Below are 25,207 nucleotides of genomic sequence, written 5' to 3' on the forward strand. Positions count from 1 at the left end.
GCCTACTTCACACAAATGGCCCAATGCAGGGAGCAGAGCAATCGTGAGGGGATGGTTTCTTGAAAAAAAAACATTATTGTTATATTATTTTAGTAGAGGCACTTATGATGCAGTTTTATTCTCCTCCCTTTTTTACTGTAAGCTCTACAGGACAGGGACCTCCTTCCACTTGTCTCTAACATTCTGCCCTCAGTCTTGAATGTAGCTGTATTTTATATTTTTTATATTTTTCTTATTGTCTGTTCTATTAAGCATTGTTGTCATGTACAGTGCTACACACGAGTAGCACCTTATACATAAAAACACACACACATACCTTTCCCCAGATGGCATCACTGGTTTAACTGCCTCTCCTTGAGCTATAATGTGTTCCTAGTTACTGCACTTTAGCTGGAAGATGAATTCCATCAATTGCTCTTTTAGCTTCAGTGACAATCGTTTAGGGGCGTTATTCATTGTCATTTCAGAATAGATTTTGTAGATGCAATTGGTTCAGCTACTATGCTTCTCATTAAAGGGGATGTAAAATAAAAAATAAATCCCTTTTTAACTTTCTTTAATGAAAATTATATCTCTCTCCTATAATTAAAAAATGTATACCGTTTTTATAATAAACCTGACTGTATGCAGTGAAATTCCCCCTTTGTTTTACTTGCTCTGACAGCTGCAGATATGAAAATTCAGACGGTCCCTAACTGCTCTGCAGAGAAACAATCATACTTTCAAATGGCAGGGGGAACCCCCACCTTACTTCCCAGAACTCGAGCAGCTTTGTTTGTTTCCCTGTAGAGCAGCCAGCAACTGTGTATAGATTTGTATCCACAGGTCCAGTGCAGTCTGTATATTCTGATTATTAAACAGTCTCGCTGTATCGGCTTCTATGGCAAATATTATTTGACTTTCTGCCTTGATAATTTATGACAATGACGATCCCTAAGCGTAACCTCCCAACTGAAGCCCAGACCACACTGAGCATGTGCGTGGTCTTGCAAAGATGTTTAACAAAGTTACAAGATGATGACCCCCTGCGGCCAACTTTGAAAATATAAATCATTTGTTTAATTAGGCTTATGTTTATGTTTAGTATACAAAATACAGCATTTCTAGCATTATTCTATTTTAGACTTTAGTTCCCCTTTAAAAGGGATTTGTCTAATAGATGGGAATCAAGTCCTTTTGGTGCAGGTAAGTATAGCCTCTAGCCCAGCTGACTACTGTGCACATTGATCTATTCCTATGGAACCATGGCCCAAACAAAAAGATCTGAGCAGAGAGAAAGCTACAGTTCTTACTGTTTTCTCAGTACACTGCAAATATGGGAGACAAGACTTTCAGTTTGGAAACACTGACTGCATTCTCATAGAGGGTTGTTAATAAACCTCTGAATGCCAAAAACCCAAACAATTTGTGTTTTTTACTATAAAATCGCAATTTTTAGTGGAAAAAAACCCATTAATTTTACGGATGTATTATACCCCGAAGATGCAAAAAGTCAGAATCTGAAAATCCGGCATCTCAGACCTGCTGAGATTGCATATAATTCAATAGTAGAAAATATCTTGATCAGCGCTGGGGTTTCGTGCATAAATCCAAAGATTTTGTGGTTTTCAGGCAGAAAATCCGAAAAATTCATACGATTCGTTTTTCTCACGATTTTATGAGGTTTGTTCCGCACAGGAAATTTTCAGGAAAATGTATTGATAAATGAGGGGAAAAAACCCACGCGGATTTGGTTGGAGTATATTTCAGAAAATAATGAGATAAATTTGGACTTTGATAAATGAGCCTCATAGCGTCACAGCATAGTCTGCAAATCCAAAGACACCCAGTTGTCTGGCCAGTAATGTAGTAACTGTCTTACTTATGAATGGTCACAAAAAGGTTTTCATCCTGTTGGCGTATAAGGTTGTTTATCAGCACTTCTGTGCTAGAACCAATTTGATCTGTTCTGAAGGAATACATTCCATACTGAGCAATGCCATCAAACAGTAAGCAAAGGCCATACTTCCAGAGAGTTTTTCCTTTGAAAAATAACATATTTAAAATCACATACGACAGAACTGGCAGGTTATGTGCACAAAATTTTATTAAATAAATTAAGTTAAAACTAAGAAATTTCAAGCTCTCAAGCATTTCATTAAGGCAAATACATTATACCAAGGTATGTGTGATAACGTATCAGTAAAATCAGTACCTGCTTCATCTGAAAAGGAAAGCAAAATAAAGTGGGAGAAACATTGTTTGTACCCCATAGATATGACAAAGATGCATGACATAAAGGCACGTGAGACATTAGAAAATAAAAAAGAAGATGATTACAAAACTTTTGTTCCGTTTTTTGCCTATGCCGATGCAGACATTCCAAATAAGTTAGTTCTAATGAGCTGAGATGCTGACAAATCATTAATAAATCAGGTGTGACTGTACCAACCTGAATGACATTTGAAAAGCCAAACTGCAATCAAGCTAATTGTGCTTCGCATATCTTCCAAATAAAGGATCTGGTAATTCATTCTTAACCATAAAGGGGCATGTCTCTAAATCTTGTGTGTATATATGTGTGTGTGTGTATACAGTATAACCAGTAACATATGTGTGTGGGAAAGAATGATTCTGAGCTGCCTTTTTTCCCTCTGTGTTATTCTCTCTTCTCCTCTTACCCTACTCTACATCCGTTCACCCTTTCCATCGCCCATTCCCATTTTATCTGCATTCCCATCACTTCCCCTACAAAAAAAAAAATATCAAAGGTTTAAATAGAATTTGAATAGAGATTGAAGAAATATTTAAAATGCCAAATAATAAGTAGTTGATTTTCAGACACTCAGACTGCAAAGGGATATAATATGTCAAGAGAACTATGGCAAAACCCATACTGGCATGAAACAACAACAAAAAGTCAGAAAGGGGAGTAGTTATTACAAGTTTAAGCTCATTACCTGGGATAGATGGATATTTGGGGGGGGGGGGTGCAATGAATATGGAGCTATGTTAGCTGTAATGAGGGAAAATGTACCTCTCAGTTCAACAAACAGCAGGCTCAATAAACAAGGCTTGTGTTAAAGGTGTGCGTCCCTTAAAGGAGAACTAAAAGGGATCCTGTCACCGGGAAACATGTTTTTTTCAAAACGCATCAGTTGATAGTGCTACTCCAGCAGAATTCTGCACTGAAATCCATTTCTCAAAAGAGCAAACAGATTTTTTTATATTCAATTTTGAAATCTGACATGGGGCTAGACATTTTGTCAATTTCCCAGCTGCCCCCAGTCATGTGACTTGTGCCTGCACTTCAGGAGAGAAATGCTTTCTGGCAGGCTGCTGTTTTTCCTTCTCAATGTAACTGAATGTGTCTCAGTGAGACCTGGGTTTTTACTATTGAGTGTTGTTCTTAGGTCTACCTATCTGGTTACCTTCCTATTGTTCTTTTGTTTGGCTGCTGGGGGGGAAAATGGAGGGGGGTGATATCACTCCAACTTGCAGTACAGCAGTAAAGAGTGATTGAAGTTTATCAGAGCACAAGTCACATGTCTTGGGGCAGCTGGGAAATTGACAATATGTCTAGCCCCATGTCAGATTTCAAAATTGAATATAAAAAAATCTGTTTGCTCTTTTGAGAAATGGATTTCAGTGCAGAATTCTGCTGGAGCAGCACTATTAACTGGTTCAATTTGAATTTTATTTTTCCCATGACAGTATCCCTTAAAGCTTAACTAAAGAAGTAGCTAGAAATGTTGTACATTATGTTTTGGGTTTCTACACCAGCCCAATGCAACCACAGCCCTTTAGCAGTAAAGATCTGTGTCTCCAAAGATGCCCCAGTAGCTCCTCATCTTCTTTTCTGCTGATTCACTGCACATGCTCTGTGCTGCTCATTTTCTGCTTGATAATTTGTGACGACCCCTAAGCATAGCTTCTCAACAGCTGCTCAGAGCCCACTGAGCATGTGAGTGTCCCAGACACTTTCCAAGATGGTGACCCCCTGTGACAAGTTTGAAGTCCTGGATCATTGCTGCTATTGACAAGCTGAAACTTTAGGCTGGTGCAATAAGTTCAGTATATAAAATATTGCATTTTTAGCCATATTCATTTTTAGGGTTTAGTTCTCCCTTTATAAATACAGCAAAGTGGCTATAATTTGTATGCGTATTTAAGTCACTCCAGAGAGCTGGTATTTACTTGAACGGCTCCTCTCTGCAAACCAAGATAGCCTCCGTTTGGATATCACCGTGGGGTCATTTGTTTATATGTCATCTACTGTATATAGCAGTGGCAACTCCTGAAATGACTAATTGTCATAGACAAAAGCCATTTTGCATATAAATGATAAAAGTCTGCTTTGAGCATCATGGGGAGTTTAAAAAATGGTGCGAAGGAGGTGAGCGGAGCCTGTAAGCAGCTTTTAACTGGCCTTGATTAATTATAGTGAATGGTAATGTATTTAGAATGATTCAGTCACAAATTAAATGTAACCAGGTATGAACATTTAAATCGTGGCTGATTATTGAGCTTGAAACTGGACAGAACTGATATACAGTATGTATGTGTATATAAATATCTCTATATAAATATACAGTATTTCTTTATTTATATACACACATATACACTGTATACATATAACCTGCAGCCCCTTCTTAGTTTTTACATTCTTCAAAACAACATCCCTGTAGCCAATTTTTATAGACATGGACATAGTATGTAAGATGCATTATGTGAGTAAATAACACACATCCAAGTATGCGTCTTCTTCTTCAGAGTACACGAGGAGGCAGAACCTACATCACAGGAATCAGTTCAAGTCCTTTGCAGATACATCAAGTAACATTAAGACTGCAGTGACAGTTATCGATATGGAATAAAAGTTTATAGCAAAAAAAACTAAAATAATCATAATAAAAATTGCTTCTGCTGTAGAACTTGGGCCATCAACCTGTAAGTGATGCACCATTTTTGCCACAGCACTAAGTCACCAAAAATATACAGAAAATTAACATTCATTTCTTGTTAGCATTAAAAATAACAGGTTGAAATGAGTCAGTGTGTACATCCTGTTGCATCTAGCAGCTGATCAACCCCAATGTTACTTCTTTTCATGGCGCTTTACTAGCAGCTGTAACATTTTTGTTGTAAACATCAACTTTTGAACAATTTTGAAGTGCTCTAGTTTCAATTTATGTACCATGAAAGAGTAAAAAAGTCAAAATTTCCCGATTTACTTGTGTACTGTTTCAGTTTCAGCTGCATAGGTTTGTTGGCCTTTACACCAACTACTTACTGCACTGAAGGGTTCTTCAGGGGTAAATTTGTAAATCTGGGTAGCCGTTACTGAAGCATGCATTTTCATGCAACTAGAAGGTAGGGCTCATTGAACTGCCTTTCAATATCTTCCTGATCCTTGCACAGTTAATCTTAAGAACTTTCTAATGAGTTCATGCAATGGTATGTATGACTAATGGAATTTTGTAAGCCTATAAAAAACCCGGGGTTTATTTGTGTTTAACATTAGGAGGGCTAAGTGATTCTGGACCATCCCTAGTTTTGCAAATGCTTTGAGATGATCTTGATATTCCAGTCCTCAAAGAATCAGATAACAGAGAAGTCTCTACAGTAGACTGAGAGGCAGCATCAAACGTCTCTATCTCTACCGCTTCATCTTCTATAAACAGTTTGGACTCTTTCCATTCTGGGTACATTTCTTGGCTGCCTCTAGAGACACTGGAGTCACTACACGAATGCTGAGCATTTAGCTCTTCTGTTGATTGAATTAAATTTTGTACAGAAAATGATTTGCTAAAATCCTTGTGTATGAATGGATTAGAGGGCAATAGGCCACTCTCTGCTTCAAGACTTTTCCTCCTTACAAAATGTCTAGTTAAACCTGTTTGTGCATGCTGTATGTTTTCTTTTGAGGCAACAAGGCAGGAGGTGACATCACAATTGTCTTCTTTTGTGGTCAATGGAATAATGTGAGTTGGTTCAGGTTTGCTGATAGGCCTTAAAGTTGGCGCAGGTGGTAATTGTAATGTTGTTGGTGTTGCTGGCTTTGAGGCCTGGATTATTTGGTTTGGTATACTGTTTGTTGTAATTGCAGGTCCATCATTTGAATTGGATGATGCTTGTGTTGAGTGACTATGCATGGCTGGACTTAATGCATAGTAAGGATTATTAAATTCATTTGGTGTCAGTACGAGTTGAAATCCACGTGGGTTGTTGGCACTAGCTGACCTTGTGATTGAGCAACTATGTGGTGCAGAGTTTGACACATCTTTACCATCTATTCGACTTTGATAGTCTGAAGTTTGTTCACATTCAAAAAGTGGCATCTGAAGTGTTGCCAAGGTCAGGGCTGAGGCAGATCCTTTCTTTAAGACCTGTTGGTAAATATCCAGTAGGCTATCTAGCTTCGACTCGATGGACTGTACCTGTATTTTCAGGAGGAAAAAAATTGTCAATAGTGATTGTATTACATCACAAAAGCAAAGAATAAACGGAAGATGTGATCTGGGAAATTTACAATGAAAGGGAAAATATATAACACATTTACACAAGAACACAAAAAAATAGAGATGTCATTACAGTGCTTAGCCCCAGCAGAACTTATTATCAAAGTATTTTGTGTCTGTGTATACCTGTATTCTGCAATGAACTTTACAGCATACATGTCCTGTTTGCAGATGTCAGTGTTACTGGAGGGGGTATATGCAGTACAAATGATGTAGCTTGGGTGGAGAAGAAATGCCCAACTTATATACATGGTAGGAAAATGTAGGCTTTACATGTCCTTTAATGAACTCCTTCCATTTTACATAGAGTAACAATGCGAAGGAGGAAAATTATTCAGAAGTCTGTATCTCTCCTGAAATTAAAGCTGGCCGTATGCCTATCCCCTGTAGTCACACATCAAGCTGGGCGAAGGATATCAAAGGATGGAAGGGTAGACTTTTTTTAGAAAAAATATTAGGTAAAAAAGATGGGCAAATTGAGTAACTTGGGTAAAATAGATTATAAAATTGTGCTTTTGCCAATAGCACCAATCAGCAGTGAACAGTCTACTACAAGTTATAAAATTAAATAAATGAACTGACTGTAGTTTGTAAATCAGACACAATGTCTTCTTGGGTCTCTTTGTGGACATAAGGGAACACAAGAGTTATAACAGATCCAGTGACTGCTGTGCCATTTACAAGAACATACAGCCCAGCAGGTGTACTGACTAATATGTAATATAACTATATGTGTGTGTGGTTGAAACAAATCGCCTAACTCGAGGGGGCACACATACAGTAAATTCAATCTATACACTCAATTGAAGATGGATGATTTGTAGAGGGCAAATGCCACTGCTTGTTTGCAACTTCTACTTTACGATTCCCATACCAGTATTGTAGACATGCTGGTATCTATGTATGATTGTACATAGGTAGTTATCATAGAAGTAATGCACATTTTTTTTTATAAAGCTCATACCTGTTTCTCTACTTTCACTACTCGACCCAACATGCTGATATCGTCACCTGCTTCAATCTCTGATGAGTTTTTCTCCCGGCTCTTCTTATCTGTAGATACCTGGCCCTTTCCAAGAATTTGGTCAACGCTGTTAAAAAAACAATGAAATAAAGTGACACTGTGAACAATGCAAACAAGTTATTCCTAAAATTTCCTGAATATCAAATGATACATAAAAATATTTCTATATATATATATATATATATATATATATATATATATATATATATATATATATATATATATATATATATGCCCCCAAAGCACGTGACTTGTGCTCTGATACACTAAACTAACAGCTCCCTGACACCTCTGTTGAAGGATTTGTTTGCATTGCTAAAAGTGCTTCCTATGACACAAGAATAGCACCCAAGCAGGAAAACCCCTGCACGACTTGGGTTGTGGTTAAATACAATAAGAAGGGGTGAAACAATAGTTGTCATCCTGAAGTGCTTCTCACAGCTCAGAATCTATGGGGTGCCATTTGTCCCAAATATTTTCTGTATACAAAAATATTCCTGGTACACAGAATGAATGTCTTTCATGTTACATAAGTATTTGTGACCATATACACAGATAAAAAAAATATACAAAAGGCCTATTTCTATTAAAGAATGAGAACAAAATCTGGTTTGTGCACAAAAGGATATCATATATCATGTTTTAACTAACTAGCTCATGACAATGCTAGATTTTAAAGGGGATGTAAAGTCAAAAAATTTAATTCCTGTAACGGGTCCACTGTCTAAAAATAAACCTATCGTCAATATACTTCCGTTAAAAATTCTGTATCTTTTTCATAAAAAAAGGACACACGTCCATCAAGTTCAACCTTTTAAATCTATATATAACCTGCCTAACTGCTAGTTGATCCAGAGGGAGGCAAAATAACCCATTTGAAGCCTCTCTAATTTGCCTCAGAGGGGGGAAAAATTCCTTTACCGTATCCAAGATGGCAATTGGACTAGTCCCTGCATCAACTTGTACTGTGAGTTATCTTCCATACCCCATTATTTCCTTCCTTGCTTAAAAGCCATCCAACCTCTTCTTTTCCATCCAACGTTTCCTGCTGTTAAACACTACAGGTTCTAAATTGGAAGTTCTTACAAATGGCTGAGAAATATAATGCGGCACTGATAATGATTCAAGAGAAACAAAATCATGCAAATCATAAATATCATAGTTATAGGTGATATGACTGTTCTTATTGTAGTAATCAGCTTGTGTGGGCATTTTGTTTAAGGGCATTCCTGCTGTTTGCCCATTGTCTTATGATTCCTGCTCCTGTTTCCCTCGTGGCTGCCCAAATGGCCAGATGAGCTGGGGGTGCCACTGGGGCTGCTCATACCTTTCTAACAATAAAGACATTATAACATTTTTAGTGGATGATATAGTGGCCACAGCTTTTATTAAATATTCATAAACCATCATAACAAAATATGCCAATCACCGGGGGGCCCAGCAGGCACAAATTACAGACCATTTGTGACAGGAGTCTCCTGCAGCTAACCCAGGCCTTTTGGCTGCTTAACTCACCAAAAATGTAATCCATCCGCTGTCAGGTGTTGTAAAACTACCAGATAAAAGCTGTGACAAGAAGGGTAGTGGCACACATGGCTACTGGTGGAGATTAGTCGCCCAGCGACAAATCACCTCTTTTTCAGTCAACTGAACGCCTAAACGCCTTTCCGCCGAGTAAAATTTAAATCGCCGGTGGGATGGCACTTAGATCACTTCATTTTTCCGAAGTCGCTGGGCAACTAATCTCCCACAGTAGCCACATGTACCAACACCCTAATACAAAGCAACTGTATAAAAGAGAAAAAACAGTATAACAAATAAAACAAGAGATAATCCTAAAATCCAGGGGTGGGTGGTAAATAAAGTTGAGAGGTTGTGCCCAGGGTCACTCCGCCAATGAGGCAAGTTGAGACACTCGCCTCAGGTGGCAGCACCCTCTGGTAACTAGGGGCAGCAAAAATGCAGCTCCTGGTAACTAAGAGCCAAATTTCCGGTTTTCCACCCCAGAAATATGGTTCTTCTAGTGCAGAGCGCGCAACTGCGCAATGTGGGGGGGGGGGCGGCTGCAAAATGCCCAGGATTGCCCCTGGTTGTGCCCTGAGGAGAAGCAGTGACAACTGCTCAGAGTTGCTGGGGAAGAATGGGAGGGGGAAGGTCAGGTTGCTCACTGACCAGCACCCATGGCCAACCAATCCCCACTCGAGGTGGTTGCTGGGTAAAATTTCTGTCTAAGCTGTGGAAGCATGAAGCAGGCCAGATCTACCTGTCATGCTGTAATACATGTACCAGAAGATACTGGGGCTCATTTATAAACTTCGCACAAGGCAGATCGGCTCACACAGTGAATATATTTGCCCTGCACATGGTTACATTTATAAAGCTGAATAAGAGTGTGCAAACAGAATTGTGATTTTTTTTTTTTCACACTGCGAATGTCTATAATAGCTTTTTAAATATGGCAAAAATAGCAAATTGTGAATATTATGTGCACACTCTGCGTTTGAATTACGACACAACCATGGTGGCGGAGAAAATATTTGCAAAACAGTTTTGCAATATCGTTTCAACCTCGCACAGTGGGCGCACTCAGTGGTGGAACTACCGGGGGAGCAGGGGGTGTTGTGTACGGAGGGGGGGCGGGGCCCGGCTGCGCGTCACGCACCAGGGCCCGCCCCCTCTAGTTACGGCACTGGGCGCACTCATGCAAATCTCATTTGCGAGCTATTTATAAAAATTTATTCTCAATGTGAATTCGCCAAAACCGGTGTTAGTGTTCAGGGAAAAACATGGGCAATACAACCATTTGCGAATAAATATGTGCTGCATGAACTTTATAAATGACCCCCACTGTGCTTGTCTGGCTGCTTTACCTAAACTAACACAGCAGAATTATTTAATCCACCACTTGCCATGCAGTTTATCACACATATTCTAATGCAGCCTAACACATCATTATGTTACAAAATTATATATTCTGTCTAAGTTCTTTTTTTTTGTAATTCATACTGTAAGTAACTTTGCACATACTTGTGTCTGTTGCATGGATGTTATATATTTGTCAGACAGATTTCTTGCTAAAATGTACCGAATGGAGTTTTTAATATGATATCCTTTTGTGCACAAACCAAATTTTTTTCTCATTCTTTAATAGAAATAGGTCTGTAGCGCTATCTTGGGCTAAACAGGCCAAAAGGGGTTAATGTCCAGCTAGTACTTAGAGCAAATGAGCACCAGAAGGTCCTTGTAGTCAAACAGAATAAACTTTTATTTGTCAGGGACAAATGATCTACAGGGTTGTACTTACATCAGTACTTAGGCATTTGTAGAATATATATGCACACCCCGCTCACACAGAGCTGACAGAGGTAGATACAGAATATATATATAGGCACACACACACCACACAGCTCATACAGAGCTGGCAGGCTCACAAAAAGCTCATCGGTAGAGGAAGAATATATAGGCAGCACACAGCTCAGACAGTATATAAGAGGTAGAGGCAGGTTCATTTTCCTGAGGATGTAGTCAAGGCAGTACAGCATATCTCCAGGCAGAAATACCTCACACATGGTCCAGATCTCACCCAGTGGAGTAGTCAGGGAGGAGAACCTAAGGCCTGACAACGTATCCACTGTGGTCCCTTCGCTGTAGGCAAATCTTACAGCCTGGGAAGCTACTCCCTGCTACACCTCCTTGATGGAGCACAAAGCTGCACTTTATATCTCCCCTCACTGTCTTACTCTCCTACAGAGTCTATAACATTATATTCCTGCCATTCACTAGCCTCATTCACAGGGTCCCTGCTCCCCGACTTATCTCTCTAGAGGTACTGGTCCCTCTAGAGCACATGGCTTTTTTCGGGCCTTGCTGTACCCAGGCCCCCTGGGTACTCAGAGCTGGATCAGCATCCAGCAGCCAAAAAGAAAGACCCACCCCTTCTCACTCACTATATCAAAGTGTGACAGGACGTGGTCACAGCGCCTCCTGGCCAAAAATAGAACTATGCAAATCACATCTACATGAGCCTCTGCCCAGCAACTAGGGAAATGAGAAAGCGTAGGGAATTAAAGCCACAGGGACAAGTTAACCCTATGGGTCCCTACAGGTCTTTTGTATATTTTTTATCTGTGTATATGGTCATAAATACGTATGTACCATGAGAGACATTCACTCTCTGTACTAGGGATAGTTTATTGTGCAGAATATATTTGGGACAAATGGCACCCCATGAGAATCAGGCACAAAGCTCTGAGCTGCCTCTACACCAGTATTACATCTTCAAAAATACATTTGTTGGTTTAAGAATACAATTTTAAATGGTAGAGTAAAAAATTTCCAATGTAAACGGTGTAATTTAGAAATAAAAAGTAAGCCATAAAAATCATGACAGAATCCCTTTTAATGAATTGTTTATTAGGTGGTTGTTGGTTACAGCTTACTGCTGTGCATGAGTAGTTTACGAATTTGCAAGGACTTTGACTAGCCATTAGCAATACCTTTTAAAATAAAGCATACACAAAATATAAAGGTGCAAAAAGGTAAAACTGCAATGATTCTAGTTGCTTTTCTATTACTCTTCTTGTTAAAAAACTGCACCACTCTGTTGTACAGACTGTACAGATCTTCTCCCAGTCTTCCAGTCACGCCCCATGTATCATTTTACTATATTATTGGACTTTTGGTTATTATGGTTATTAAATCTAATCTGCTCATATATTAAACTTTATTACAAACCGTGTTTGAAGGCTCTTTATTCGGCACAGCATATCAAGGTGGCCAGCAGAATACTGCTCAATGACATCTTTCACATCATAAGGGCGTAAAGTTTCCTTAAATTTTCTCTTTGCTACATGGAATTTCATGATCCTGTTGAAGAAATAAAGGCATATTGCATTATGCGCATCACTTTATCACTTTATATGTATGACTCAAATTATTACAAATCAGCCTTATTGATATTGTGTTGTATTACATAAAAATGTACACATACTGATCTGAAACCCGGGATACACAGATTCCGAGCCATTTTCGTCAGGATTAGGATTTGGGCAAATTAAATCCGAACCCTTAGGGGCATATTTACTAAACTCGAGTGAAGGATTAGAATGAAAAAAACTTCGAATTTCGAACGACTTCGAATCAAACGATTCGAACTAAAAATCGTTCGACTATTCGACCATTCGATAGTCGAAGTACTGTCTCTTTACAAAAAACTTAGACTACCTACTTCGCCACCTAAAACCTACCGAGCACCAATGTTAGCCTATGGGGACCTTCCCCATAAGCTTTCTAAGCGATTTTTCCTTCAAACGTTCGATCGAAGTAAATGCGGTAAATCCTTCGACTTCGATATTTGAAGTCGAAGGATTTTACTTCGATAGCCGAATATCGAGGGTTAATAACTGGATTTGGTATTTGTCTGAATCTGGCGAAAAGTAGATTTGGTGCTTTCCTATCAGACATACTTTCCTTACTGTATACATATGTACAGTCCTATCTGTAGTGCAGGGTTAAGAGTCCAGTATAGATGCATCTATGAGATATCTATAAGAGTGACTCCTGTCTGAAAAAATTGCATGTTTGAAGTTGCGGTATGAAATCACATGCATTTTATTAGCAATGTTTTGTATGATATTTGTTGCTCAGGCAATATAGTGGGGGATCTCTGCCAAGTCTCTTGAAGCAACAAATTGATATTTTCCTACACTGCTAGTATTAGTATGCCTGCTACAACCCTACTTTTGTTCTTTTCTCTTTTTGGACTATATGATTATATGAATTCACACACTGGGCCATATTCAATTCAGTGAGAAAAAGGGTTATCTTGTGAAAACTCATGGATGAGATTCAATTTGAGACGCAATTCAATTCTGAAAAACGTATCTCACAGTTTTTCAAAACTCTATTGAAGTCTATGGGAAAAAACTGGAAGTGAATTAGGAGAAAAGTTTTTCTCCTCGAATTGAATCTCGTTCATGAGTTTTCAAGTCATAAACCATGAGATAACTTTTTTCACTGAACTGAATCTGGCCCATTGGCCTACTCCCAAGCAGGGCTGTAGAATAATGTACTGTACAGTCCCATACTGAGTGAAGGCACCAGTGCTATATTTACAGATCATTCCATTGCAACAGGAGCACACACTGCTGTGCATATACATTTACTACAAGGGTCACATTTCTTTATTGAAATGATTCTTGGAACTTTAGAAAAGTGGACTTTACTATTACTAAGCACTGCAAATTGTAGTTATATGGATGATTTTTAATACACAATGGATAAAAGAAGGCTCACTAACACAGTAGAGTGGGCAAAGTGCATCTTTTGGACACAAACTGCCACATGTTCTTCCCACAAAGTAGTATTTTTCTCCACATTTCAGAGTAAATGTAGCCATATGGTGACGTACACCAGATGCATTAAAATTACCGCAATTGAGATGCAAGTTATGGCTAATAGAGAACATGTGGTGCAACTACCGACATAGCCTGCTATGGGAATTCGGCATTTGCTGCTATGCTATGAATACTGAAGTGCGGAAGATGGCGCTTGTGAGCTTCACTGCGCTGACTCTGCATGTGCAGTCAGTATTTCTGGCTTCAGTATAAAGACTCCCTAGGCTTTACCGGAAGGGTCTAAACCTTTGATGTCTTATTGTGTCAATGCCTTTAAAGGGGACCTGTCACCCTAAAAAATAATTCCAAATGCTTTTCTATCATGTTAGTTGAGCAAAATAAACTTTACTTACACAATATTTATTATTTAAGTTTTGTTTCCTTCAGTCTTGGAATTGCACAATCACAACACGGAGGCAGGAGCCATTTTGTTGACAAATCATGTATCACACCAAAATCTTGTATATGGACCTAATGCCAATGTGCAATGCCCTACACCAGGGGTCCCCAACCTTTTTTACTTGTGAGCCACATTCAAATGTAAAAAGAGTTGGGGAGCAATGCAAGCATGAAAAATGTCCCTTGGGGTGTCAAATAAAGTCTATAATTGGCTATTTAGTAGCCCCTTTGTGGAAAGGCAGCCTACAAGAGGCTCAACTTGGCAGTATACTTAGTTTTTATGCAACTAAAACTTGCTTTCAAGCTTGGAATTCAAAAATAAGCACCTGCTTTGAGGACCCTGAGAGCAATATCCAAGGGGTTGGAGAGCAACATGTTGCTCGCGAGCTACTGGTTGGGGATCACTGCCCTACACAATAATAGAGCGTGAGAGGGAATATGGGGAAAACAGTGGCATCTAGGAATTGCTGAATGGAAAGTGAAAGTAATTGTCTACCCTACTATGTCTCAGGCAGTGCAGGTAATATTTGATTGACAGCTCAAATATCTAAACACTTTTATGATAGATATCGACTTTCATTATATAGATTTTTATGTGTAGGTGACAGGTCCATCTACCCAGAGAGATCCCCCAGTATATTTTTAAATAAACAATTATTTATTGATGCCTGTAATAATAAAAGAACTTCTTGTACATGACAGTTCATGTTAACGACAATACAATTTATTAGTATTTTTGCTATAATTTGATATATTCAGCCTGCAGCTCCCTATATGATATGGGATTTGCTTTCTCTGTCTATCATTGTTTCCTCTCTTTCCCCTACCGGCTTATCACCTGCCTACCATATCTATTTCTTCTTTTTCACTCTATTTAACAGTATTTACCCTCCCATTTACCATGCTGCATTTACTCCCATACTCTGTTTCCTTTATTCCAATTAGCACAACCGCCCACTAAGTCTTTTACACTTCTGACACAGAAAATATGTGCAGTTTATTTTCTAATAATGTAGGATTTTTTCTTCAAGAACTAGAGCATAATTGTGCCTGATGCTTCTGGAGCAAGTGTACCTGTGTTATACAGTTCGTAGACACGTGGGACTTTAGTGGTTGTGCACAAAAGAAAAGCTGTAATTACCACTTTGGTCAGTGGATTTTTTTCTCAAAATGAGAAAATTAAAAAAGGAAGTTAATAAAATATAAATTTCATCTGCCATAACCGCTTTATGGAACGTGTATTTAAGCTGATTTTAAAAATATACTTTACTGTTATACAGTTTGCTTTGTCGCACTGGGTTTTATGTCATTTTCTATGATGCTGATTAATTTAATTACAGGCCATTACTGCAAAAGAAGAGTCTAAAAATATCCCGAGATACTTATCTTTAGCCACTGAATGTCTTTTCTCACTAGAGCAAAATAAGGGTCTCAAGAGCTGAGAAAAAGATTGATTACTTTAAAGAAACTGGGGAGAAAAAATATTTCATTCGTAATGATGAATTACCATCATTTCTTTACCTTATTTGCACAAGCTTTCAAGTATTTACATTGCTGGCGTAAGTATTTTTTTCTTGCTGAAGTGCTGACAGTAGTAGTTAATCTGGAACGTATGATACAAATTATAGGAGATATTTGGCTACTTGGGAGAAGGGTTTGACACAAAATCCCAAGAAAATACAAATAGTGCTTAACACTGACTCACTGGTTATAATTCCTTCCCCCTATTTGCAGAAAACTGTAATCGATCGTCTACTATCTGCAATAGATTATTGGGGAAGTAGTTCAGTCTTTTCCAGGACACTCACCGTTGAGATGAATACATTAAATATAATTTGTATCTTTCTGCAAAAAATGCCCTTCTAAAGTACATATTTTATGTTGAATGACAAGTTAGTTGATTTGGAAATGTATGTTCTATGGGCACCCTGTACTATAGGGATGATCTGACAGCTTAAGGGTGGTTATTGTAGCAATAACTAAGATTTAAATATATTTTTTTATATTTCATTACACTTTAAAGAGAAATTCTAGAAGAGAAAGTATCAAAAAACATTTGTAGAGGAAAAACTAGGGTAGAAATACAACAGGGATACACTTGGGTGGGAGCAAGATGTTAGAATCATCTTAAGAGGGGAGAGGTTTGATGTAGGAAGCAGATATTTTTATACCCTGTTTCGTTGTACATTAAGGATGTATTTACTTATGTGTACAAAGACACATAGCCATGGCATTGCCATTAGTGACGAGCAAATCTGACCCATTTTGCTTTGTAGAAAATTTGCAAAACAGTGAAAAATTTGCCAAATGCATTAAAGTCTATGGGCAACAATTTTTTTTTTCATACAATGGCAAAGGCAAATTTTTTTGACACACAATAATTTTTTTCACCACTTGGAGTCTATAGGCATCTTTTTAGTAGGGAAACCTGGCGGAAAATTTAGATCATCACTAATCGCCATGTAAAAAACAACGTAAAAATTCACGTAAATTTTTTTTTTTTTCGTGCTTTCTCTTTGACCAACTTCTGCTGGAATTTACTTACAAAGGTCTGATCTGCAAATCTGATGTTCACATGGTATAAAATAAAACACACCTTGATAAATTCCATTTATTAAATTGTGCCATTTATTTTACACAGCTTTTTACATAATTTTTTCGTCACATTTTGTTTTACACAGCATAATAAATAGGCCCCTTATTGTATGTCACAACAGAGTCAACCATCACTACCTATCTGCTTTGTGCTCTATATATGAAGACTGATGGTAATAATAATATTCTAAAGTATGTGAGAGGGTAGGAGATATATTGATGATAGAACTGTATTATTGATCTGGGCCCCGTAGGGCATTTGACATATAAAGTACATTCAAATGTTTCCAATGTATTTTGAAATAAGAAGGAAATGTTTTCTTTTTCACTCAGCTGGCAAATAAAAGGCTTGTTTTGTTTTGTAAAAAAAAAATCTATGAAAATTGGTGTTATTTCACAGAAACTATTGTACAGTTTTCACTATTGTAATTTTGAGAGACCACCGCTGAATCCCTGACCTAGTTCAGTGCATAAAACGATGCCAGGTCTGAAGAAAAGGATTGCATATATATACATTACATTTCAGGAATTACAATTCAATTTGCATATATATATATATATATTTTTTTTTTTTTTTTTTTTTTTGGTGTTTCTCATGCATTTAATCCTTGAACAATGTTTCCTTTTCTGAAAGAATTACTTCTGTTGGTTGCACTGTGCTGGATTCATAGATACCAAAAATGCAAAAGTTGATTTATGAAGCACTGAGAAGGATTAAAAAGGAAAAAAAATGCTACATAAAAAGTAAAAGCCCAGGGGCAATGGCTAATGAAAAAAACTTAATGAATATCAAGGAGTTATGAAAGTGCATATCTTAAGAGAAGAGAATTTCTGAAAATATATTAAAAATTGAACAGGGCAGCAGGGATATATTTATGTGTAAAAAATGCAGGTGGGGTGCACACTTGTATAACACAATCCTGAGATAATTGGGGAAGATGCAATAATGGAGACTGAAACTGGTTATTTATCCACCCAAAAGTGGGTCCTGGAATTAACCAGGAAACAAGAAAATACCTTCTTTTTCAGGACATGTACTTGTATATCTTTGAAACCTGTTTCTGTGAGGTTTAGCTACTCTACAGCCACCTCCACTTTTTAGAAATGGGTAAGTGAATGCACATTTGGGGGCATTCTTATAGCTGGAACATACAGTATGTATTATATACAGCTTTTATTATATTATCCTGTAAATTTCCTGCATCCTGCTCCATTACTGCCCCATGTATTGCACACAAGAAGCTGACCTGGTAGTGTGGACACCCTGTAGTACCAGCGTACCTACAATAGTCTTTATCAATAGACTTGTTCCTAAAGAATTGGCTGCAGTTGTCATTTTGACATTGAATGCCAGAAATGGCAAGATTCTGAGGATTTTTATCATAATTGTGTCCATTTACTAGTTATATAAATCCCATGTATTCTTTGAAAGCATATATTCTAGACCTGGTATTATTATTTAATATATATCCTACTGTGCAGGATAAACTAATAGGTAATACATTTGTTTTTGTCTATCTATTTATTTATAGTTAATAATCATATTATAATTCATATAATTGATAAAGGCAGCAACAGTTAATCCACACATAACTTCAGGACATTGTAAATATTTCTCTGTCCTATAATTTTTTTACTAACCTGACTGCTCGTATGACAGTCTTAAGAGCTGGGGTTAGATCTTCAACTGATACATCACAGTGACATCCTTTCTCATCATGAACTTCATCTGCCCCAAGGCTGACATCCGCTGAAAGATAAAGTCATGCTTTACACAGAGGACTTTCACAGACACCAACCTTTTATGGACTATGGTGCAATTTGTTTAAGTTATTTTAGGCTTGCTATTGACTTATATTTATTGCAATAGTTATTTGAACAAATTAAAGCAATGATATAACACTAAAACAAGGATTTATCACTAGGGCTATAGTAAGCAAGGCCGGTGGAAATGTTATGTGGAATGATCAACTTCCTGAAAAAGATCAAATGAACCAGTCTCGTAATGTATATATACTTGTCACCGATATTTAATGAATACCATACATCATGGGATATTAGTAAGCTATTTTAATTATGGGATCTGCAGCATACACTACTGCAGTGGAATATGGTAATCTCCATAATAAGAACTTTTCCACAGTAACAAAACTCCAAAATGACAGTATCTGTGTGTTTGTTCACACATAATTCTTTGATAATGGTTTAAAATTATTACCTGTGAAAGATAAATTATTTTTCCAAAATAAATGAATTGTGTGTAAGTACGAATCGGAGCAGCATTTTATGTTCGACGGGCAATTTATGTATGCCTCTGACATCTGGGATTTTCTATTGTTTCCTTTTTAAGTAATGTTTTGAAATGTTTCTTGACAACACACTTTGCAAGTATTGGACCTATCACATAAGCCTAATCTTCCTCATAGAGGTGTCATTTAAATGGAACTTGAGATACCATCTGTTAACCACTTCAAAATAATGTTCTTGCTTTCCTTTTGTTTCCATTGTGGAAACAGTCAAAACATCTGAAAGTAATCGCATATTTGTACATTTGAATATGATGACCAATATTCAAAATGTCCTTCACCAAGATGTGTGCCAATTGTGCCCTGCCTCCGTTTGTGCTATTAAATTCATGTCACAATGGAGGAAATTACAAGTATTTGTTTAATTTGTTGGTGCTCTAAAAATACATGTGAATACAGGTATGGGATCAGATAATTGGAAACCCATTTTCCAGACAGCTCTGAATTACGGAAAGCTTGTCTGTAGTTAAAGTGCAAAAAATGTCCAATTGCAGCTTTTTTATGCACTTTGCACACTGCATGAGCCATTGTAAATGGGCCCCTATATTGTAAATGAGCCTCTGCTTAATGCAGCCTCAGTGCTGATTGCCAAACTCACACTGATGTTGCGCATCCCCACACCTTTCATTTTATATGCCATTCTCCTTTTCACTTGTAAGCTCTATTTTGCAGGGCCCTCCTTATCACTTGCATTGGTTTTGTATTTTATATGTATGCATTTTTGTTTGTGTTTAGCAATGCCATGCAATTCCATGTTTTTTTTTATTTAAAAGCATGGTCAAAAAGAATGAGGCTGAATTCCCTTCTTCTCTTGCTGCAGCATTATCCAAGAAATTGATGCTCCCATCACCCCATTATATGTATATAAAGTACAAGCATTCAGCCAATACCTCAAAAGAATTTCACAAAAACTTTTAAGAATAAAAAACATACGCACAAATGTGACAGTTAACAAGCACTAGGATCTCTGTTTGAAAAAGCCTTCCATGCTTTTCTTTGTCTATTTGCTTCATTTTAGGACTGAGGGCTATAACTTCCTGAGATTTATTATTTCCTAATAGCTATGCACATAAATCAGTCACTGTTCCCATGTTTTCTAATTAAATAAGAAATCTTACGATCAGTGATTGGTTTTGGTTGTGAACTCTTCAGTCTGAGGGAGGGCCGAAACCGTGTCCTATCATTAAAACTCCAACTCTTTTGCACTTTAGTTGGACTCCCGTCAGTAGCAACATCTGCATTCGCTGCCCGCCGATCTCCGACCGATGCTTGTCTACCCTTTATACTTTGCCCTCTCGGGCTTGCCATGCGGACACGTTCTTTAAAACTTAACTTCTGGCTGTAAAAAAAATAATTGCAAAGACTTAAAATTATATCATCTTTTTGTTACACTTACATACAGAAGAGAAGATGTATTTTCATGTCAACTGTCAGAAAAAGCACTAGTTTGCTTTTCATTTTTTTTAATCAGATCTCTTAATTTGCTCGTTTGCGTTAATAAAGATAAACACAATGCAAATGCAAAGGAATCAAGCTAATAATAATCATTGCATCATTTCTTAAACAATAAAACTTCTCCAAAATTGTTTTTCTAAAATGGCTACAACAAACAGTCATGCAAGCATCAAAAGTTCCCAGCAAGCAAAACACAAAATGAAAAGGATTAGTTCATGCAAATGCAAAGCATTATTTGGAGCAATGAAAATAAAAGTGATAAATAAACTCAGCACCTCTTATGTTCCAGATGACAAGAAACGTTGGCTCGATATTCTGATTTCAATTTTAAAAGAAGAAGTATGGGGTAATGAAATGAAATTTAATAATGGAAAAAAATATGTGTAATATTTTATATATTTTGTGAAATCTTTTAAAGTAGTGAATAATCCCGCGGAGGAAAAATTATTATTTTTAGGCCAGGGCACAAAAAAATGTTTTTTGCTGTTTACAATTTTACCCCCTTGATAAAGGCTACATGCCGAAACATTGAGGTAGTTCTCATTTTCTGGCAAGGGTATCCGCTTTCTTGGTTATGACTTGGCGGTGTGTATTCAAATGCTACTGCTAATGTATTTTTTTCTTGATACATATTGATTGTATGGAACACCTTTGCTGCATAACTAAATTAATAATTTATAAAGAGATTTTTTACCACCTTTGTCTATTTACTCATTATTTTTTTGTAAGTGTGCAAGCCCTTTATAGTCAAATAGTACTTTGGAACTACCTGATGGGGGTGTTGTTGGGGCTTTATGTGCCATATTCTAATTTGCTGATTGAAAGAGAGTGCCCTCCATTTAATAATTTTTCTGAATACAACTTTACATTTTCCCATCATAAACTGACAAAAGAATATTCACTGAGAATGAAGGAAATATATATATATTTACAAGATAGAGCTTTTTCTTATCTATGCTATGATTCAGCAAAAGAGTATATTAAGCCCACAGAATGCCCCTTCTTGCACTTATGAACAACATATAAGAGGTGTGCAAATGGATGTCTATTTTTTCCTAAATGACACCCAGTAACTATGTTACTACCTGGAACAAATGTTTGTACCCCAGAATCAGGCACAAACATTGCTGGATGAAATCACATTACAATTCTGGGAAACAACAGATCATAGAACATAGTAAGTAAAACAAGCATTTACCCTAAGATTTTATACTTTGCCAGCACAATAAATGAGCAAGGGCTACTGTTATGTCAAAGTAAAACATGGTATTGATGGGAATCAGAAGTCCTATTCACAAATATTGATCTCCAAAATAATACTACAAAACCTACCCTATTTAAGACAAAAACATGACAATATTTTGTGAAAACGTTGTATTACTCTATATAGATAGAATAAATAGCTGAAGAAAAATCTTTTAACAGTTGTGTACAAAGACTAAGGGATAAAAGCATTACACAGGCAATAATAAATTCCCTCATTTTAAAACCAATTCCATATATACAGTATATGGCATATCATAGCATATTGCGGCTTCTGTTATCAGTCTCCATAAGATACATGGACTCCGCTGCCCCATGATTTCAATTTGATATCATGAAACTTTTATGGAGATTATGAAGTACATAGGATCCAAGCCCAACGAGTAGTCATTTATAGACCCCTATTATAGCAGAGAGGTACATATAACACTTGTAACTTACAAAAGGCTCCTATGCCTCAAACTTTCTATATCTTTAAAGTGTTCCTAATGGTTAAGATACTCCCTTCCAGAATCCCACCAGCATCACACAGTACTTATGTATCTTTAAAATTTGCCTTTTTCCTTTCATCCTTTAAGGTTTGCTTGTCTCTGAAAGCATAATTCAGTCTGAGACTCATTTTTTTGTAATACAACTGCCTTCCCATTACATTGTAAGCAGTACTATCTATTGTTAAAGTTAGGTTTTTAATGAAAAAAAAAATACAGGTATGAGATCTATTATTTTGAAGACTGTTATCCAGAAAGTTCTGAAAATATAGATATGCAGGTTCCTGTTCTGTGCTATGCAAAGGGGGGGGGGGATATATAACAGCTAGAACCAAATATGATTAGGATGTTAAGCCAAACAATTTTAGTTATAGAACTGAAACAGAGGAGAAGTCAAGTGAACACTATGTTACTTCTTGGTTAGTTAACTTGGTGTTTCACAGTACAGGTATGGCCCCTGTTATCCAGAATTCTAGGGATAAGAGATCTTGCCATAATTTGGATCACCATACTTTTGGGGGGTATTTACTAAAACTTGACTTTAATTTAAAAAAATAAGTTGGCCAGACTTCTAAAATCCCCTTAATTTATCATTAAAACTACTTGAAAAAATGACTGCAAGAAAGAGTTGTGACAAAATTGTCGTCAATTCGAATCGTGCAACTTTTTCAAATTGACACTCCAAAAACTCAAAACCAGAGCAAACAGCCCAAAACTATAGAGAATCCTGAAGGTAAAAACACGTTGTTAAAGGGACCATCTGCCATTGACTTCTACATGATTTCAAAAGGTTTTATCTTGAGTATTTTCGAATCTGGATTCTTATAATCTTCAGAGCATAACAAATCTTGAAAACGTTTTTTTTCCTCTAAAAATTTTCCCCCTTTAAAAACTCAACCAGAAAAATTTGAGGTTTAATAAATAGGCCCCTAAATCTATTCAAAAATCGTTTAAGCTTTAAATAAAACAAATAAAGTTTCTTGGCTTCCAATAAAAATAATTATATCTTAGTTGGGATCAAGTACAGGTATGGCACCTGTTATCCAGAATGCTCAGAACCTGGGGTTTTATGGATAATGAATCTTTTTGTAATTTAGACATTCATGCCTTAAGTCTACTAGAAAATCATGTGAACAATAAATAAACCCAATAGGCTGGTACTGCTCCCAATAAGGATTAATTATTTCTTAGTTTGGATCAAGTATAAGGTACTGTTTTATTATTACAGAGAAAAAGGAAATCATTTTTAAAAATGTGGATAAAATGGCATTTTATGGGAGATGATGGGTTTCCGGATAAAGGATCCCATACCTGTAAAAGGTACTGTTTTATTACCACAGAGGAAAAAGGATTTTTTTTTGATTATTTGTTTAAATTGAAGTCTATGAGAGATGGCCTTTCTGTAATTCAGAGCTTTCTGGATAATGGGTTTCTGGATAATGGTTTCCATTCCTGTAAAAACAAATGAGAATACTGTTGACTATTTTCTTTGTCTACTTGGGACTCTCAGACACAATTAAATACAACTGTACTTATAAAGTATTTTTTACATTTATGTCTCCCATATATTTGTAATAAAGCATGACATCAATATTATTTTATTCTTTATATAATTTCAATCCCTCTCATGTCTGTTTTTGCAATGAATACAAGGCACAAGTTCCTTCATATATCAGTGTTATATTGGCATGTGATTCCTGCATTACTATAGTGTATGACAGCTGATATAAAAAACCTGGGCTTTCACATTGTGGCAGTATAATCAAATCCCCAGTGCAATTCTTCATGCTCCTTTTTCTAGTTCTCACCTCACATTTCACAGGCAAATAAAACAAAATCAAACAGTGATACTCCCATTTGGAAGCAACATATATTTAATATGGCATAAGGCATTAATATCAGACAAAATAGTGGCTTTGGGGCACATTTATATTAAACACATCTATCTAACTTCAATTGTCAGATGTCCTGAAAATTCTTCTTAGGCTACTATTAAGGTACCAGCACTATTGCAAAGATAGTACAATGTCCTGGCTTTAGAACTGAAGGAATTTATTGCAGCAAGAAAACATTACATTTTATATCTTACTGACCAATTGAACACAGAATGACACCTAGGCAACAAATTGTGACCACCAATCCTTTTTTTTGATTTTTTGCCTTGCCCGCAGCTGCCTGAAAAAAAAATCAAACCACTGATTGTTTGCTATGGGCTACTGCCCAGGTCCAATGCCTGTGTGTAGGGTTGTTCACAATTAAACTGTAATATGCCATAGAAAATCCAAACAGATTGTATATTTAGGAATCGATTGGTTCTGCAATAAATTGGTGAAGGTTCTGTTTCCTGCTTAGAACATGTATACTACACTGTATCAACTATTTTGTAATAATTTATTCTTCATAATCTTTCCAAATTAGACCTAGTAAAACAGAGAGTACACTGTCACTTTCAACATATTGGATGATATTAATGCAATTAAAACACTGATCTCCTAGAATAAAAGGAATTTACAGATTATCACAGAGTTAGCAATCAACCTCCCAAGGAATTTATTTAAATACAAACTTTTTTCGTGCCCAACAAAGCAATTTTCTTAGAAGAACAGTGTTTTCCCCCCATAAAGGATAAATAAAAGTTAACTTTGATATCAATTTGCACTTGTATGAGACGGCATGTTATGGCATTTACAGATTTATATGCAAATTGTTGTATTCATTTCTGCTCTGTTTTCTATTACAGCAGATGTTGGGCATTAAAGATTTAGCAAGAAGCTACATGATT

General features: G+C 36.8%; 1 protein-coding gene across 3 annotated transcripts in view; it reads right to left on the reverse strand.

Moving 5' to 3' along the window:
* Nucleotides 1-4,666: 4,666 nt before the first annotated feature.
* The window catches only part of kcnq5.S (potassium channel, voltage gated KQT-like subfamily Q, member 5 S homeolog), a 263,575-nt gene continuing 243,034 nt past the window's right edge, over nucleotides 4,667-25,207 (reverse strand). For 2 of the 3 annotated variants that reach the window (XM_018265498.2, XM_041564678.1), the window contains 5 exons: nucleotides 20,338-20,558; nucleotides 18,555-18,663; nucleotides 12,259-12,390; nucleotides 7,465-7,591; nucleotides 4,667-6,419 (listed from right to left, as the gene is read on the reverse strand). In XM_018265498.2, coding sequence (XP_018120987.2) covers nucleotides 5,484-6,419; nucleotides 7,465-7,591; nucleotides 12,259-12,390; nucleotides 18,555-18,663; nucleotides 20,338-20,558 — 1,525 coding nt within the window. In that variant the 3' untranslated portion in view covers nucleotides 4,667-5,483. The remainder of the gene's footprint in view (nucleotides 6,420-7,464; nucleotides 7,592-12,258; nucleotides 12,391-18,554; nucleotides 18,664-20,337; nucleotides 20,559-25,207) is intronic. The other variant, XM_041564679.1, reaches the window with a different exon arrangement.

Source organism: Xenopus laevis, chromosome 5S, assembly GCF_017654675.1.
Source record: "Xenopus laevis strain J_2021 chromosome 5S, Xenopus_laevis_v10.1, whole genome shotgun sequence".
Classification (NCBI taxonomy): Eukaryota; Metazoa; Chordata; class Amphibia; order Anura; family Pipidae; genus Xenopus; species Xenopus laevis.